This window comes from Harpia harpyja, chromosome 4, assembly GCF_026419915.1.
Source record: "Harpia harpyja isolate bHarHar1 chromosome 4, bHarHar1 primary haplotype, whole genome shotgun sequence".
Taxonomy (NCBI): Eukaryota; Metazoa; Chordata; class Aves; order Accipitriformes; family Accipitridae; genus Harpia; species Harpia harpyja.
This window is the reverse complement of record NC_068943.1, coordinates 68823811-68840817: the sequence shown is the minus strand read 5'-3', so window position 1 is coordinate 68840817 and position 17007 is coordinate 68823811. Positions and strand designations below refer to the sequence as shown.

The following is a 17007-nucleotide window of genomic DNA, read 5'->3' as shown; positions in this document are numbered from 1 at the left end:
ATAACAGTGGTTGAGATGGCAGAGGATTCAACTGGATGGACCAAGAGATCCCTTTCAGTTCTACGTCCTGTAAGTCACACAGACCAGCTTAATCTGAAGTGAAGCCTTCTCACCATTCATTAAGGATCCTTAGCCCACTGAAGTCCGGCAAAAAAAGTTCTTGTTGACTTCAGCAGGAATGTAGCTGAGCTCTGAACTATGTGGAGTCACTCTGAACTTAACATGCTTAGGTTCTTTTTTTCCTCCATCTGTAATACTGCAGAAGGGATAACAGGAACCTTTTTTAATCATCTTTAATTCAGATTGAGTTTTCTTTCACTACGTAGAAAATTTTCTTTTGTGTTAAGAATAAATCTGATAGTTATCAGGGAAACTCCATTTTCAAAGCCAAATTTTTAAGGGCTTTAGAATAAAGCTGGCTGCAGCCATAAAGCTTAGTGCCTCTCCATAACAATAAATGGTATTTGGGAGGTAAATCAAGTGTTGCTCTTTAGTCTTTCCTCTGGTAGGAGAGCAATGGGGTGCTTGGTAAATTTGAAAGGTAATAAATATGAAACTGATAAAAAGTAATACTGTTTTGACACAGCATATAATTAACCTGTGGAGCTCACTGCCTTGGGGTAGTGAGGCAAACAGCTTAGTGAAATTTCAGAAAGGTTTAGACTTTTATATGAGTAATAAGAACACACGCAGTTGAATTAGATTAAAAATCCTAATCTTTAAGGTAAGTAGCCAGATAGGCTTGGGAAAAAAAGGGGTGGATTTTTTTAATGACTGTCCATTGTGAAAGTTTTTTGCATCTTCCTCAGATGTATCATGCACTGATCACTGCCACAGTATCATGAGCTAGGTGTATTATAGTCCAGTCTGTTTTCACAATTCTTATGAATACACGATGATGTTAATGCCTCCTTTTTCTCATCTGCTAGAAACAGCGCAGTTAGTGTGCATGATCCCTTTTCTGATGTAAGTGATTCAGCATTCCCAAAGCGAAACTCCATGACGCCAAATGCACCATACCAGCAGGGAATAAACATGCCAGATATGATGGGAAGGATGCCATATGAGCCGAATAAAGATCCTTTTGGTGGAATGAGAAAAGGTATTTTCTTTGTGGGAGCTTAAGTGTTCTTCCCTACTTCTATGTAATGAAGATGTTCTAGTCATCACAATGAGCTTTTTAACTTTGCTGATTTTGCCATTGGTAAAATGGTGTCCTTGTACCAAAAAGAGAGCTGCAGTGCAATTGTGTTTCATTCTGGTCTGGTCATATTTTCCCCTCTCAGAGTCACGCTGTTTATTTTACTTAACAGAATGCTAAAAATGCTTGTAGAAATACATTTCAGGAAATGGCATAAATTCATAGGGTTAGATTTTGTGCAATGCCTTATGTTTCTTAAAGGTGGTTAGCTACTCTGCAAATCAGATGCTGGACTTCAGTGTTAGAATGTGAAGGGGTGAAGCAACATGCCTGGTTGTAGTAGGGCTGAACTGGGAATTCACTGTGCGGAACTGACGAGGTCTCCTAATGCTCTCAGTCTACACATTTTTCAGAGTAGGAAAGCTTAGGTGTTTTTCTCACTTGGACAGCCCCTGACAAAACGTGATAAACACACTCAAAGTTGATTTAGTTTTAGAAAGCAAAAATTAAAATTAATGTCAAACCTGACTCTTGTCCTTTTGTGCACTTAACCTACAGGTGGTTTTGTGGATATTGTAAAATGTGCCTAAAATGGATCAATCTTGCATGCCTCATCTATAGGAAAGTGGGAGGAAAGAACACAAGCAGGGCACACAATGGCTGCACAGAGAAGAGCAGATGAAATTAAGAAAGTGGAAAGGGAGCTAAAGGGAAGAATGGGAAGAAAAGGTCCAGAAATCAGGGGAAGAAACATATGTGATGAAGTGGGGAGATGCTTTAAAAGACATAGTCAATCTATCATCTGATGTGTTTTTTAAACTTTCCCTTTAAATCCTTTTGCCTGGACTGTGGACACTAGCATAACACAGCTGGAGGAAGGGAAAAACCCTCTCTGCCTTAGATTCACTTTAGGTTTTATATCCATCTGAAATTAGGAAGTGGTTTATTGAACTTTATCGTACATTTCACATTTATCCTGTCAAAACAAACAGAAGTGTCTCTGTTCAGTATCTACTATAAGGGACTAAAGGATAGTGTCTCTTCCTCTATTTGCTTGGGGAATTATATCCAGTAATAGTGGTCAATGTGCCTTTTCTTGGACCTGTAGGATATGCCCATCCTGCTCGAGAAGTTAATCAGGATACAGTATCCTTTCCATAACTAAATTATGGTATACATGCGTGTATGAGGGCTTTATGGGAAAAGGAAGAACCTGATTCTGACAGCTTTGTAATCCAAACTAGATTTGCTTTCATCTGTTTTGCAAGATATATGTTTGCATTCATATGTAGCATTGTTTGGAGTGAAAAGAACAAGAGCAAGTTCGTCTTCAGCTATGAAGACCACAGGGAAGAAGCTGCCTGATGAGCTCAGTTCCATAGGACGAGATTACTGCCCTCACTTGCAGCTCCTTAATATTATAACCATCATCTTGGTAGTGGTGCTGCTTCATGTGTTTTCATCAGACCTTGGAGAGCTTGTCAGACACCAGCTAATTCTCCTTGGCGGTGTTAGGGATCTGAACATTAGTTTAAAATACATCATTTGATAGAAAGATATCTTCAAACACCCAGAATAATATGTTCAATTTGCCTTACTGTTGCAGTGCCTGGAAGCAATGAGCCTTTCATGACCCCTGGACAAATGCCTAACAGTGGAATACAAGACATGTATAACCAGAGTCCATCTGGAGCAATGTCCAACATGAGCATGAGCCAGCGACAGCAGTTCTCTTATGGAAGTGGCTATGACAGGAGGTGAGTCAATCTTCAGGAAAAAGTAAAGCCCGTTAGTGAAAATGATCCTGTCTCTCCCCTTCTCATTTTCCTGTTGCACCTTGCAGAGAACATAGCAGCCTACGTTTCCTACAGCATCTTACTAAATCACTGGGAGTCAAACCACTGGTAATGACTGAGTATAGCTGTTCACAGAAATTAATAAGGAGGAATTGTCACACCTTAGAAGTCATTCAAGCTGCAGCAGATCAGCACATGGGTGTGTTTGACAGCTGCCTTGAGCTGGCTGCTGGGCTGGGCTGGGCTGGGCTGTGATGGCATAAAGTAGCACTTGAGTTAGTTAGTCTTCTGGACATGTTTTCACCTAACAGTTATTGGTGGGCTTTTTATGGAAAACAAAATGCACAGCCTAAATATGTCTGGTTTGCGGTCTGTTAGTGAATTGCCTTTGGAGAGTCTGGAGTCTGTTGTCTGAGCTGTAGGGGCACCACTCTTGCAGTGTGTCCGTCGGGACCCTCTTAAGTTTGTCTTTCAGTGAAGTACACAAAATAAATTTGGTCCTCTTTTGTTTATCCCAGGAAAGGCTTTGGGGGAAAAAAAAAAATCAGTAAAATCACTGCTGTCTAAGCATTGGTATAGCAAGCAGAATGGTTTGGGAATGTTTGGATTATATTAAGTAAGTAGTCTGGTAGGTTTTGCAGCTCTGGGTGTATTCCTACTCTTACCTTCACTAGGCTGTGTACTTTAGCTTCACTTTTTGTTTCCTGATGGTAGCCAAAGTAGTGCAGTGTGGGTCTTTTAAGTGTAACGGCAGAGTAGTTTTCAGTCAGTAATTTGAAGTAGTAGATGTGTAGAGTAACACAAGTACGATCATGTTGTTCAACCACATTGCTGGGGAGTCAGTGAGAGTAAGGGTTCTGGTGGAAGGTGGTAAGTCCAGAGAATGTTTTCTTTAAGGGGTGTGTTTTGTTTTATTTTGTTGGCAATTTTGGAGAATAAGTGCTTTTTACAGAATGAGGTTTCCTTTGTCATTTTTTAGGTCGGATCATGGGCTGGGTCCTGAAGGCAGTATGGCACCACCTGGTCAAAGCAACATGGTGCCTTCAAACAGTGACCCAAGCATGTACTCTCCTAATCGTTACCCTGGCCAGCAAAGGTGAACACTGATTTCTCTGTTTGTAATATCTGCAATAACCAGCTAATGAGTGCTAGCAGCCTCTGTGAGAGCACATAGACAGAACATGTGGCCTCTTGGTGTGTTACTTCTGTTTTGTCTGTTCTTACTTAGGCTTTTACCGTTGGTTCAGTTTCTTGGGGGGTGGAGGCTTGGGTGAATCAGTTGACGTTTTGTAGCCATAGAATCAGAGATCTTAGAAAAGGAGTAAAAATCCTACCTTGCGTATCTCCCTGCCAACACTGAACTAGAACATATTTTATAAGCCCAAGTTCTCTGGAGCAGCATTAAATGACAGCAGTTCTGAAAGCTTCTACAACTTCACCTGGCTTGTGGTTATCCTGTGGTTAATAAATTGAACATTTAGAAAGTGTTCCCTTATGTATAACATGCATGTACCTTTGCTCAGTTTTATCTTACTGCACGTACCATCTTGGACAACTGTGGACAACTCCCATCAGTTACATTGTTCCTTTAACTGGCATTAGGTAATTTCTCTCCATCCACGTCATAACTTTAGGACATACTGAGCAGCTATTGCTTTCACTCGGGTCAACTCTCAAAAAAATGTGAGTTTTCTATGCTTTTGGAAAAATTAGGTCCCATTAGTTCTTTTAACATGTCAGGTTCCTCCATTTCTCTGACTCCCCCTGATATATTACTTCCATAATTATATTCAAATTGTAGACTTGTTCTCGCTGGTAGTGTACAGAGAGGAATTACTGACATATTGGTCTGCAATACAGTGTTATTTATCAATCTTAATGCTTTCCAAGTACTTCATTTCAGCAACCTAAATGTCATTCAGATGTGCTAAAAATATTGCAGTTGCACTGTAGTGCTCCTCAGAGGTCTTAAAGGCCACAGGTAAGTTTCCAAGTGCAATGCAGCTCTGCCTCTTATGTGTATGCTTCATTATGTAGCTTTAATTAAAAATTACATGAACATTAGCAAAATTATGAGTACTGTTTTTACTCATTAATGATGTATTTAAGTGTTACATATTGTAATGAAATTTGTACTCACTTTCTATCACTATCATCAGACTAAAATCATTATTTCACTTTAAATCGGCAGTTAACTATTGACTATATTCTCAAATAATCCAGAAAGTAGCGTGCTTGGAGACTGACTTGTTAAAACACAGGAATTTTGACTTGCAACCTTTGAGCTGTACATCAGATACTTTTCCACCTAAGATGGATTCCCAGCGGCTGCAGCTGCCTTTCTTACCTCTTTGCTGACCATACCCTGTTCCCATTCCTGACTGCTACCTCTAAATCTCTCTGTTGCATCTTCACTGCTCCTCCTTTCTTCTCTCTGCTTTATCTCCTTCCTTCCGCTGCCAGCTCCAGCAGAGCTTACTACATCAGGCTCAGGACCATACCACACTGTACCTTCACCTTGTTTCCAAATGGCAAATATCTTCAGGGTGCAAGATCATCAGAGTACTTTGCTTTTCCTGGTGACTTGGAACTTCTAGTAGCTCTAAGTGTTTATTTGGATGCTTCATTTTAGGCATGAACCATATGGGCAGCAGTATCCAGGACAAGGACCTCCCTCAGGACAGCCACCATATGGAGGACATCAACCTGGAATGTATCCACAGCAGCAGGTAGGAGAGGGGAAAACAGCTATATTCATAACATTTGTTTAATAAAAGCCACCCCAAAATTTTGTATACATTCAAAAATTTGTTTATACGATATGTGTCTTTTGGCACAGAGGAGCACTGTAGTTCTGGTCAAAATCACAGCCCATATGCATAAGCAGTGTATGTGCAGCTATAGGAAAACGTGTTCATTATACTGGAAGAGTGTAAATTTTAACAGATGTTCTGTGGCTTTAGACGCATACCAAGTGATTGTCCCAAGTTAATAACCAGTAGACTTGGAAAGTATAATTCGTAGGCTAGTAAAGTGGTCCTGCCTCAATTCCAGAAACAAATAGGAAAGCTGCTTGGCTGGCAGGCTGAAGGGCCTGAACTTAATGTCACGCAGCCAAGTGAACCCAACAGAAGACTGGAACAAAGTAAAACGTGCAGCACTCTGAACTATTTAGAATGCTGTGGTGGGTCATATTGAGATACCTATCTTTAATATAAATCAGATGGCATATTCCCCACATGTTACCTCTAGTAATAATATGGTACAAATCCATAAGAGAGAACATTATTAGTGTTAAAAATTAGCTTAAACATTTGTACATTCCAGTCTCCCTAACTGTGTAATAACTTTGAAAATACAAATTATATTAATTACAAAGATTTTTTTTTTTTGTTAGGTGTATCATTAATACCTTGTGGGCAAAATCCCATCTTACAAGTCAATAGCAAAAATCCACTGACTTCAACAGGATCAGAATTTCATCCTGCATGTTATTAATTCATTTCTAGTCATAAAATAATTAAAGTTGAAGTTAGCTTCCAAAATGGAAAGCATTTCCTTATAATACAAAAATTAAAATGTAGGCTAGTTTTCAGCCAATTTCAGATAGTCCTTTTCAGTCTGGGATAGTTTTACTAAGAGATTCCCTGGGGGGGAACTTAAAAGAGGAGATCTTAGGTTGCACTGTACTGAAAATGTATATAAATTTCAATTTCAGAATTTCTTCCTTATCTCTTTGGTTCATAACATCTCTAAAATAGCATAATCAAAAAACCATTTTGTTGTTCTTTATGATGAGCATATGCTAGCAGTCTAGGTGATTTAGTGGGGAAATTGCAAAGATATGTAACAGAACAGTTTGTGATATTCCATGCTAATGTATGCAGGGAATATATTAACTACACGTTCATTTAAGCAAGGAGACAGCTAGAATTTGTAAAAATACATTTGGCCCTGTCCTTCGTGCTGTTTATGTGCTTTGTACAATGACTCTTGAATGCAAAATGCATTAATGCAAAAAAGCAGTGAAGAATGAAGGGCAAGGATCCTGGCTGGCCTCAGCCTCTCCCTCTCCCTCCCAGAGGATTCTACTTCTCCATTTAGCTAGATATTAGGTTGCCACTAGCTTATTTTCAATTTCCTAAATCTCACTCTATAGTGGTACAGGAAGAATGTGAAAGATGGCCCTTTCGAAGCTTTATCTACAACCTGAAGGCTAGGGAATGACCTGGGAAGGAGGTGCTTGGAGCATGAACTCCTGGGGCTAATGAAGAACTTTGAGCCAGGTCTTTCAATTCCTGTACAAATGCTCGTACCCTGAGAGCTATTATGCATCAGGTGACATGTATTGGTGTCTTTTTGTCTTCTGTGAGGTCTCAGAATTCCACATCCCCGGTGGAGAGAGACACATTGTGCAGCCTCAGTCTCCTGCCAAACCTTTACACAAGAGGGGGAGTTCAGGTGCATCACTGTCCTCAGCATTGGGTACCATTAGGCATGCTGCCACTACATATACAAGAGCACTGAACTGCTTTTAAAAAGCCATGTGCTTCAATCCCAAGTGCCTACTTTAAGTGCTCTGAGTCACTGTGGCAAAACAAATACCACCTTTTTAGGTGTGGCAACTGCCAAGTCAGTTCTTAATGTATAAATTGGCCCCAGGGATGGAATTTACTACAGCAAGTAGTTTATGTAAGGCTGAAAATAGGTATTTCTCAGATAGCCAGACAGCTCTATAGCAAGTTTAAAAAAAAAAAAAAACAACACTTTCATGCAATACAGTAGTTGTGGTTTTATGTGCACCAAAGTTGGAAGATGAGTTTATGAATCCCAGGGCTGTTTTAACTGACCTGTATTGAATATATACAGAATTGTATCTGATCTTAACTCTAGTACATTAGTATACATTGTGCAGTGTGAATGAGCTACAGTTTCCGGGGGAGCTGTAACTTTGAATTTGCCATAGATCATATATTCAAAAATCACCCATTTAATTCACATTTTTTGCTTCAGAGCTCTCAGTGTGGTTTGAACTGTGGAACAAACTCCCACAGGAACTAAGGACCGCTGCAAACCTTACCACCTTCCCCTCAAACTGCAACATGTCTTTTTTTGTTCTGCCATCTTAAACATAAATACATACAAGCTTGTATGATTTAAAAACAACTTGGCTCCCCCCAAGGTAAAACAGCTTACCTCACACAACATTCCCCACTTGAGAGGGTGAGAAACAAAGAGGGGAAAAAAACATAGGTGGCAGCTGTTAGTTACATTGCTTAATTCATTACTGATCAGCAGGGTAAGAACCTGCATAAACTAGAACAGAATGTTTGCATGAGACCATTTGCTGTAATAATCTCACAGTAAATTAAACGTGTTTAGGATGATTTGGGAAGAGGGATGGTTGCCCAAACAGGACCATGTTCCTGGGAATTACACAGAGTAGCAAATGCAGCAGAATGTGTTCTCCTACTAATAAATTTACTGTGTGTAGCCCAGGCCCTATCATAAGATTCAGTGTTTCAGACGTGTGCTTGCAGCATATCTTGTTATTTTAAGAGTTTATTCAGTGCTTGTCTCTTGAAAAGATTGACTGAGTGGGTTTGAATTTTTTTAAGATTTTTCTTCTTAGTAGAGTAAGCATAAAAAAGAAGCAAAAATATTTTAGTTGGTGAGGACCGTTGCCTTTTCATGCATGTCTGAAATGACCAGTGGAATTTAATCTGACAGATAGGAGAGGAAAGTGAAAGGGAGAAAATGAGAACAAGCATGAGAAAATGTAGCCCAAGGGTAAGCTTCCTTTTAGTATTAAGTTATAAGTGCAGCAAAACAGAGGCTTGAAAAGAAAGCACTGGATCAAGCCTAACCACAGCACTGCATGCCTGACTCTGGAATCAGCACGGTCCCTCTAGAATTAAGCACCTTCAGCTTCTTAAATGAGCTTTCAGCCAATATATTTGTATTGTGCATGGAGTAAAAGTGACGCATCTTCTTTCCAAAATTTTTTTTCAGAACTACAAGAGACACATGGATGGCATGTATGGGCCTCCAGCAAAACGCCATGAAGGGGATATGTATAACATGCAGTATGGCAACCAGCAACAGGAAATGTATAACCAGTACAGCAACGCTTACACGGGGCCTGACAGGAGGCCCATGCAGGGACAGTATCCATATCCGTATAACAGAGAGAGGATGCAGGGCCCAGGACAAATGCAGCAGCATGGAATACCTCCTCAGATGATTGGAGGCCCCATGCAGTCATCCTCCTCCAGCGAAGGTCCTCAGCAGAACATGTGGCCAACACGAAATGATATGCCTTATCCTTACCAGAATAGGCAAGGTCCAGGAGGCCCTGCACAGGCCCCACCGTATCCAGGGATGAATCGCACTGATGATATGATGGTACCTGACCAGAGGATAAACCATGAGAGTCAGTGGCCTTCTCATGTCAACCAACGTCAGCCTTCTTATATGTCATCCTCAGCCTCCATGCAGCCTATCACTAGACCTCCTCAGTCATCCTACCAGACACCACCCTCTATGCCAAACCACATCTCTAGAGCTCCAAGTCCAGCATCCTTCCAGCGCTCTTTGGAAAACCGTATGTCTCCAAGCAAGTCTCCTTTCTTACCCTCCATGAAGATGCAAAAGGTTATACCCACAGTTCCAGTGTCACAGGTCACAGGACCTCCACCCCAACCACCACCGATTAGGCGAGAAATTACCTTCCCCCCAGGCTCTGTAGAAGCATCCCAACCAGTCTTAAAACCAAGACGAAAGATTACCTCAAAAGATATTGGTAAGCCTCAAAACAAAAGCCAAGTAGTGAAATAGGTTGGGAGAAAGGGACTTTGAGTTTGATTTTCTTTTACATGTTAAGACTGTTTTGACAAAGCGTTAACTTTGGTAACTATAATGGGATTGTCTTCAATAAAAGTGTAATAACATATGCATCAGTGAGGATGATAGGTAAAACTCATCCCAGACAATCTGACATGAAATGAAAGCCGTATTTTATATGGAGACCTGAGGTCTCCAGGAATGCATTAAAAATGAAGCTTGCCTCAGATTTCCAAATGATATGTGTTAAAAGGTCCTTCAGAATGCCTGTTAAATCACCAATACAACATTTAGCTGAGAAAAGCTTTCTGTGTTCTTGTTCCATGGAAACTCATGCTGTTCTGCTGTGTAGTTAGAATCTCTGCCTCCCTTGAATGGCCCATTTATTCATTCCATATTACTTGTCATGTTTGTTTCTCCCCACTATGCTTTCCCAAGCATCATCTTATCTTGAATTCCTGTTACATTTCATACATTCAAGTTCTCATACTTCAAGTTCCCACACTCCTGACAGAGTATTCTACCTTTATTTACTGATGATTTCGTTTAGTCAAATTCTCTAAGTTCGTACGATTATTTTGGTTTCAGCAAAATCAGGAAGAATGGCTCTGTTAAGATATTCGCCAGTATTAAGGCTGAGCAGCAGTTACAGAAAAACTCAACAGGACTAAGTGGTGAAAGCAGGGTCTTAACCAGTGTTTCAGTAACTATTTCATTTCAATTCTGCATCCTCAGAATGTCAGAGTTTAATCTTTCAGAACTCATTAATGGTATCCAAGGATGCACTAATACTGTTTTATTTCTCCTCCTTTCTTTCTCCAGTAACTCCTGAGGCCTGGAGAGTGATGATGTCTCTTAAATCTGGTCTTTTGGCTGAAAGTACCTGGGCGCTAGACACTATTAATATTCTTCTGTATGATGACAGCACTGTTGCTACTTTCAACCTCTCTCAGGTAGGTGGGAAAGCAGTACACTTCTCAACTTTCCAAGGAAAGAATACTGAAATAAGATACCTACAAAAATGCTGAAGTCCTTTAAAATTGATTATAATTAACATAAATTTTAATATTGCAAAACTTCCCTTTTTTAAGTTGGTAACATTGAGCAACAAGAGATAGCTGTAGGTCAAATAGGGGAAATAACAAGCCTGAGAGACGGGTATCTCTTGTAGAAAGGAGCATGTAGGAATATAAGAATTCTAGCATGGACAGAAGACTAATGTGTAAATTCACACTCATGATAGTACAACGACAATCCCAGAAAACAGCAATATGTTAGTAGTCTTGCTTAACTCGTGTTTCCATAAAAGGCTTTGCTAAACGATACTAAATTGATTTGAGGCTCTATTCTGGTGACTGCTTGTCTTATTCAGTAGTTCCATACCAGGTTGTGGGATTTTTTTTTAACTGCTTATTTTCTGTTTGGTTTCTTCTTCCAGAAAATTAAATAAATAAAATAAATTAGAGGGTAGCTTTACATTAAATGTAAGGAGGAAGTTCTTTACTGTGAGGGTGGTGAGGCACTGGAACACGTTGCCCAGGGAGGCTGCGGACGCCCCATACCTGGCAGTGTTCAAGGCCAGGCTGCATGGGGCTTTGAGCAACCTGGTCTAGTGGAAGGTGTCCCTGCCCATGGCAGGGGGGTTGGAACTAGACGATCTTTAAGGTCCCTTCCAACCCAAACCATCCTACGATTCTATGACAATTCTATAAATGAAGTTTGCACAGAAATAGCAGGTTGACAATTTTAAGGCTAAAATGCACTGTCTGTCTACAGGATGCAAGTAACACAGGATTTAACAGTGTGTGCTTTTGCCTCACTACCTCCCAGCATTTTTCAGCCCTGTTCTAATTATTGGCCTGTTAGGTGGTAGTAATAAATGGCATGCTGATAATGCACATCATCTAAAATTTGTACAAATTAAATATTCAGTTTCTCTGCTCCATTCATTCCTTGGTTACTAATAGTGTAACTCATCATTTTTTAAATATAATGACCTTTTTTTTAAAATACAGACACAAATGGTACATTTCATCCCACCTAACTTTAGATCTAGTGATATCTATAGCATGATTCATCTCATCCTGAAGTAGAGATCTAAAATAGGTCACATGAATCATACCCTAGAAATGGCCTGTAAAAGACCATTGATTATAAAAGGAATCTAGACAGTTAGGTTAGGTTTGTAACTGTTGTGGGTGTTTGAAGTTAAGTGAGGTGAATCTCCTCTGAATTCTATTAGAAATTGCATTAATGCACCCTGTGCAAGTTGCACTGAATACCAGGCTTATTTAAAATATGTATTTTTTTTGTTACTTTTGCTTTGGACTCTATTTCCAATGGCAGTCAGGACTCCGTATAATGACTGATAATTCCTGCAGTTCATAAGCATCAGTTTGTTCTTAATTCTTCGAGGGTTTGGCAATCATAAGAGAATACAGAACGGACAAAAGGATACATTTTGCTGAAAACCTATTAGCCCACAATAAAAAAAAAAAACATTAAAAGCGAGACAATCAAGCTGAATACATCATAACAGCAAAGACTTTTTAATAATACAGCCACTGAGGGCAAATTAATACCAAGTCCAACTACTGCCTTTCCATAAGAAAGTGATTACAAGTTAATTAGGAGGATTAAACCTAAATGAAAACTGTTTCTGAAGGGTGACTTATAGCACCAGGCTCCAATAACAATTTTTAAATATTGCCAGGCAAAAATGGAACTATTTCAATAGAGATGGGGTATTAATCTAGGATGTCAGTACCTAGACCCTGAACTGCAGATTCCTGCAGGACAGTTGGGTTTAGAGACTGAGAGACAAAGGAAGAGAGGAAGAATTGTAAACTTTAGGCATCTAATAAAAGTACAAATCAGAAAAACTGAGTTAGGAACTTCAGTACTCTGTACAGAAAACGAAGAATACTAGACACTTCCAAGGGGATAGAACAGCTAGGCTAGATGTCTACTGTAGCTTAAAGGAGACATATGAATAAAGTTCTGTACTTCTCATAGCTGTTACAGTTTAAGCAAATGGAGCTGTGATAGTTTGACATTATATCCTGTTTGGACAGACGCTAGAAGAATTTCCTTTGATTAATTTGTGCCATGCAGGGTCTAGCCACAAGTCCACAGCAGGAGAAGGGAAATATTCACAGATGTATACTTCAGTGTTCCTCATAAAATCCCATGCAGACAAAAATATTTATCTGATTTTTATGTTCTTTCTTCTCCCCTCAGTTGTCTGGATTTCTTGAGCTTTTAGTAGAATATTTTAGAAAATGCCTGATTGACATTTTTGGAATCCTTATGGAATATGAAGTGGGAGATCCAGGCCACAAAGCACTTGATCACAAAGCAGCCAAGAAAGATGATAGCCAGTCCTTGGCAGAGGATACTGGAAAAGAGGAGAACGACGAATGTATTGACTATTTTGATGAAGAAGAGGAGGAGGGGGAGGATGAAAAGGTAGAAGGAGAAGAAAAGAGCATTGTTTTTTCCACTCCTGGTGCCATTGCTGATCCAAGTGAGAGGCCAAAACAAGCCAGTAAATTTGACAAGCTGCCAATAAAGATTGTAAAGAAAAATAATCTATTTGTTGTTGACCGATCTGACAAACTTGGACGCGTTCAGGAATTTGATAGTGGACTTCTCCACTGGCAGCTTGGTGGTGGTGACACAACTGAGCATATCCAGACTCACTTTGAAAGCAAGATGGAGATTCCTCCGCGCAGGAAAGCCCCTCCTCCCTTGAACTCTCCAAGCAAAAAGAAGGACCTTGAGGGGAAAGGTGAATCTGAGGAACAGCAAGAAAAAAGTATCACAGCAACCATTGATGATGTCCTCTCAGCTCGGCCAGGAGCATTGCCTGAAGACTCAAACTCTGGTTCCCAAACAGAAAGCAGTAAATTTCCCTTTGGGATCCATCAAGCCAAAAGCCACCGGAATATTAAACTGCTAGAGGATGAGCCAAGGAGCCGAGATGAGACTCCTCTATGCACCATAACTCACTGGCAAGACTCCTTGGCCAAACGCTGCATCTGTGTGTCAAATATCGTCCGTAGCTTGTCTTTTGTGCCTGGCAATGACACCGAAATGTCCAAACATCCAGGCTTGGTGCTGATCCTGGGAAAGTTGATCCTTCTTCACCATGAGCATCCAGAAAGAAAGCGAGCACCGCAGACTTACGAGAAAGAGGAAGAGGAGGACAAAGGGGTGGCCTGCAGCAAGGATGAGTGGTGGTGGGACTGCCTCGAGGTCTTGAGGGATAATACATTGGTCACATTAGCCAACATTTCTGGGCAGCTAGACTTGTCTGCTTACACAGAAAGCATCTGTTTGCCAATTTTGGATGGCTTGCTGCACTGGATGGTGTGCCCGTCTGCAGAGGCACAGGATCCTTTTCCAACCGTGGGGCCCAATTCGGTTCTTTCGCCTCAGAGACTTGTGCTGGAGACCCTGTGTAAGCTCAGTATCCAGGACAATAATGTGGACCTTATCTTGGCCACCCCCCCATTCAGTCGTCAGGAGAAACTCTATGCTACTTTAGTTAGGTACGTTGGGGACCGCAAAAACCCGGTCTGCCGAGAAATGTCCATGGCGCTCTTATCGAACCTTGCCCAGGGGGACACATTAGCAGCAAGGGCAATAGCTGTGCAGAAGGGAAGCATCGGAAACTTGATAAGCTTCCTGGAGGATGGGGTCACTATGGCCCAGTACCAGCAGAGCCAGCATAACCTCATGCACATGCAGCCTCCACCTCTGGAGCCACCTAGCGTAGACATGATGTGCAGGGCAGCCAAGGCCTTGCTGGCCATGGCTAGAGTGGACGAGAACCGCTCAGAGTTCCTTTTGCACGAGGGTCGTTTGCTGGATATCTCAATATCTGCTGTCCTGAACTCTCTGGTTGCATCTGTCATCTGCGATGTACTTTTTCAGATTGGGCAGTTATGACATAAGTGAGAAGCCAAGCATGTGTGAGTGGAGATTAGAGGGTCACATATAACTGGCTGTTTTCTGTTCTTGTTTATCCAACGTAGGAAGAAGGAAAAAAAAAAAAGAATCTTTGCTCCTCTGCCCCATTCACTATTTACCAATTGGGAATTAAAGAAATTATTAATTTGAACAGTTATGAAATTAATATTTGCTGTCTATGTGTATAAGTACATCTTTTTATTTTATTTTTTTTAACCAAAGTTGCTGTCTAGTACATTCAAAGGTCACACTTTTTTTTTTTTTTCCATAGATTATCCTTTTCAATGTTCTTTTCCATGTTTGTATTGCATATTTTTTGGGAAGCGAACTAGTGACTTTTTAAAAAAAATGTTATGGCAAACCATTGTATGACGGAAAAAAAATCTCACCACTTTGAAACAAAAAGGTGAAAAATAACCAACATACCAAGTTCCTGTGTGTTTTATTTTTTCAAATAAGGAAAAAATAAAAAAAAAAACTTGTATACCATCACCCAAAGCTCTGTGCAATAGAAGATTCTAGTGATGTAGGTGTAGGGGATCAAGGAGGGTGTCAGTCAGTAGTCAAAATACAAAACGATACTGGTTTCTCCTCAGGAGAAATGGTTACATTAGGCTAGGAGCAAAACAAAACAAAAAAGTCAAGTTAGTTAAAAGATTTTTAAACAAAACCTGATAATAAACATCAATTGCTTCCTCACCAGAACTGTCTTGTCTACATCTGGTTTTTTTGACCTTCCACAGTGACAGTTCTTCACAATTCCTTTAATCATTTTTTAAAATATTTTTTTATTGCCTAAGGGCCGTGATGTATATAGAAGTTGTACATTAAACATACCCTCATTTTTTTTTTTTTTTTTAGTACAAAGTTTTTAGTTTCTTTTTCATGATGTGGTATCTACAAAGTGATAGTAGGATTATTTTTTCTTTCATTTGGGCCATATCTCCAAAAAATAATAAAAAAAAAAGAAAAAAGAGAAAACCCAACACAGAAAACCAACAACTGAGGGTAATGTACAAGTTTCTGTATGTATAAAGTCATGCTCTATTTCGGGAGAGCAGCCGATCACAATTTGCTTTATAAATCAAGGTGTGGAAATGGTTACGTATGGATTGATTTAAGAAAATGGTTACCAGTCTACAGACAAAAAAAATATATACAGGAAAAAAAAAAAAAGGAAGAAACACAACTTCAAAGATTTTTCAGTGACAAGAATCTGCATTTGTATTTCAAGATAATGTAGTTAAAAAAGAAAAAACTTGATGTAAATTCCTCCTTTTCCTCTGGCTTAATGAATTTCATTTATTCAGTATAAAATCTTTATATGTTCCACATGTTAAGAATAAATGTACATTAAATCTTGTTAAGCACTGTGATGGGTGTTCTTGAATAATGTTCTAGTTGCAGTGTGGGGTATCGGAAAGCAAACTAATTACAAGAAAGAGCAATAATGATTATTCTCTTTCCCCTACTTTATTATTATGACCTTCAAAAATATTACGCTATTGTATTGCAGCAACTTGCTCTCCTTTTAGAAAAGCGTTCCTCACATCACAGAGAAGTGTTTTTCATTATTATTTATAAAACCACGGAGCCTCAAAGGGGAAGACATGGCTGGTAAATGATAGTTCTGACTATGCAGGTATCCAGTCTCCGTGCTGTGTTTGGGGGACTGAAGATGGATGTTAGAAGTGACAAAAGATTTTGTTAAAGCAATAACCAACTTGAAGAAATTGATCTGTACTGACTACCTGTAATTCTCTCTGTTGGTTAAAGGTGCAAATACCCCAGTGATGTGGGTATTTAGAATAAACACCCACCCACTTCTCGATACTGTATGTGTCATTCCATACTTACATGGCCTCTCATCCTGGGAGTCCCCCATTAAAGTGGATCAGGCTTTAATAGAGCACATCCATCGTTATAATTGGTGGGAGATGGCCATTTCAGTTTCAGGAATTATCTGGTTTCAGATACATGCACTCTCACCTGGTGATATCTTGTTGCTGAATATTGTTCAAGCACTAATTTTTGCTATTTCATCTTGGATCATTGACTTTGTTAGTGTGATCATAAAAAGCTAATAATAATCAATTTCCCTGGAATTGCCACATAATTACACTGTTAGTGGATATCCTCCTCCCCTCTCCAGTAACAATACAGAGGTACTTGAAAATTACAACCCCCTTTGGCATACTGCCCATCTTGTTCATATAGATTGCTACACCATTAATACATGTAAGAAAATTTCAG

General features: G+C 39.8%; 1 protein-coding gene across 7 annotated transcripts in view; it reads left to right on the top strand.

Annotated features, from left to right (window-relative positions):
- The window catches only part of ARID1B (AT-rich interaction domain 1B), a 336644-nt gene extending 320514 nt beyond the window's left edge, over nucleotides 1-16130 (top strand). For 5 of the 7 annotated variants that reach the window (XM_052784649.1, XM_052784650.1, XM_052784654.1 and 2 more), the window contains 7 exons: nucleotides 930-1102; nucleotides 2748-2898; nucleotides 3917-4033; nucleotides 5570-5666; nucleotides 8950-9739; nucleotides 10603-10733; nucleotides 13021-16130. In XM_052784649.1, coding sequence (XP_052640609.1) covers nucleotides 930-1102; nucleotides 2748-2898; nucleotides 3917-4033; nucleotides 5570-5666; nucleotides 8950-9739; nucleotides 10603-10733; nucleotides 13021-14733 — 3172 coding nt within the window. In that variant the 3' untranslated portion in view covers nucleotides 14734-16130. The remainder of the gene's footprint in view (nucleotides 1-929; nucleotides 1103-2747; nucleotides 2899-3916; nucleotides 4034-5569; nucleotides 5667-8949; nucleotides 9740-10602; nucleotides 10734-13020) is intronic. The other 2 variants (XM_052784652.1, XM_052784651.1) reach the window with 1 other exon arrangement.
- Nucleotides 16131-17007: the final 877 nt, after the last annotated feature.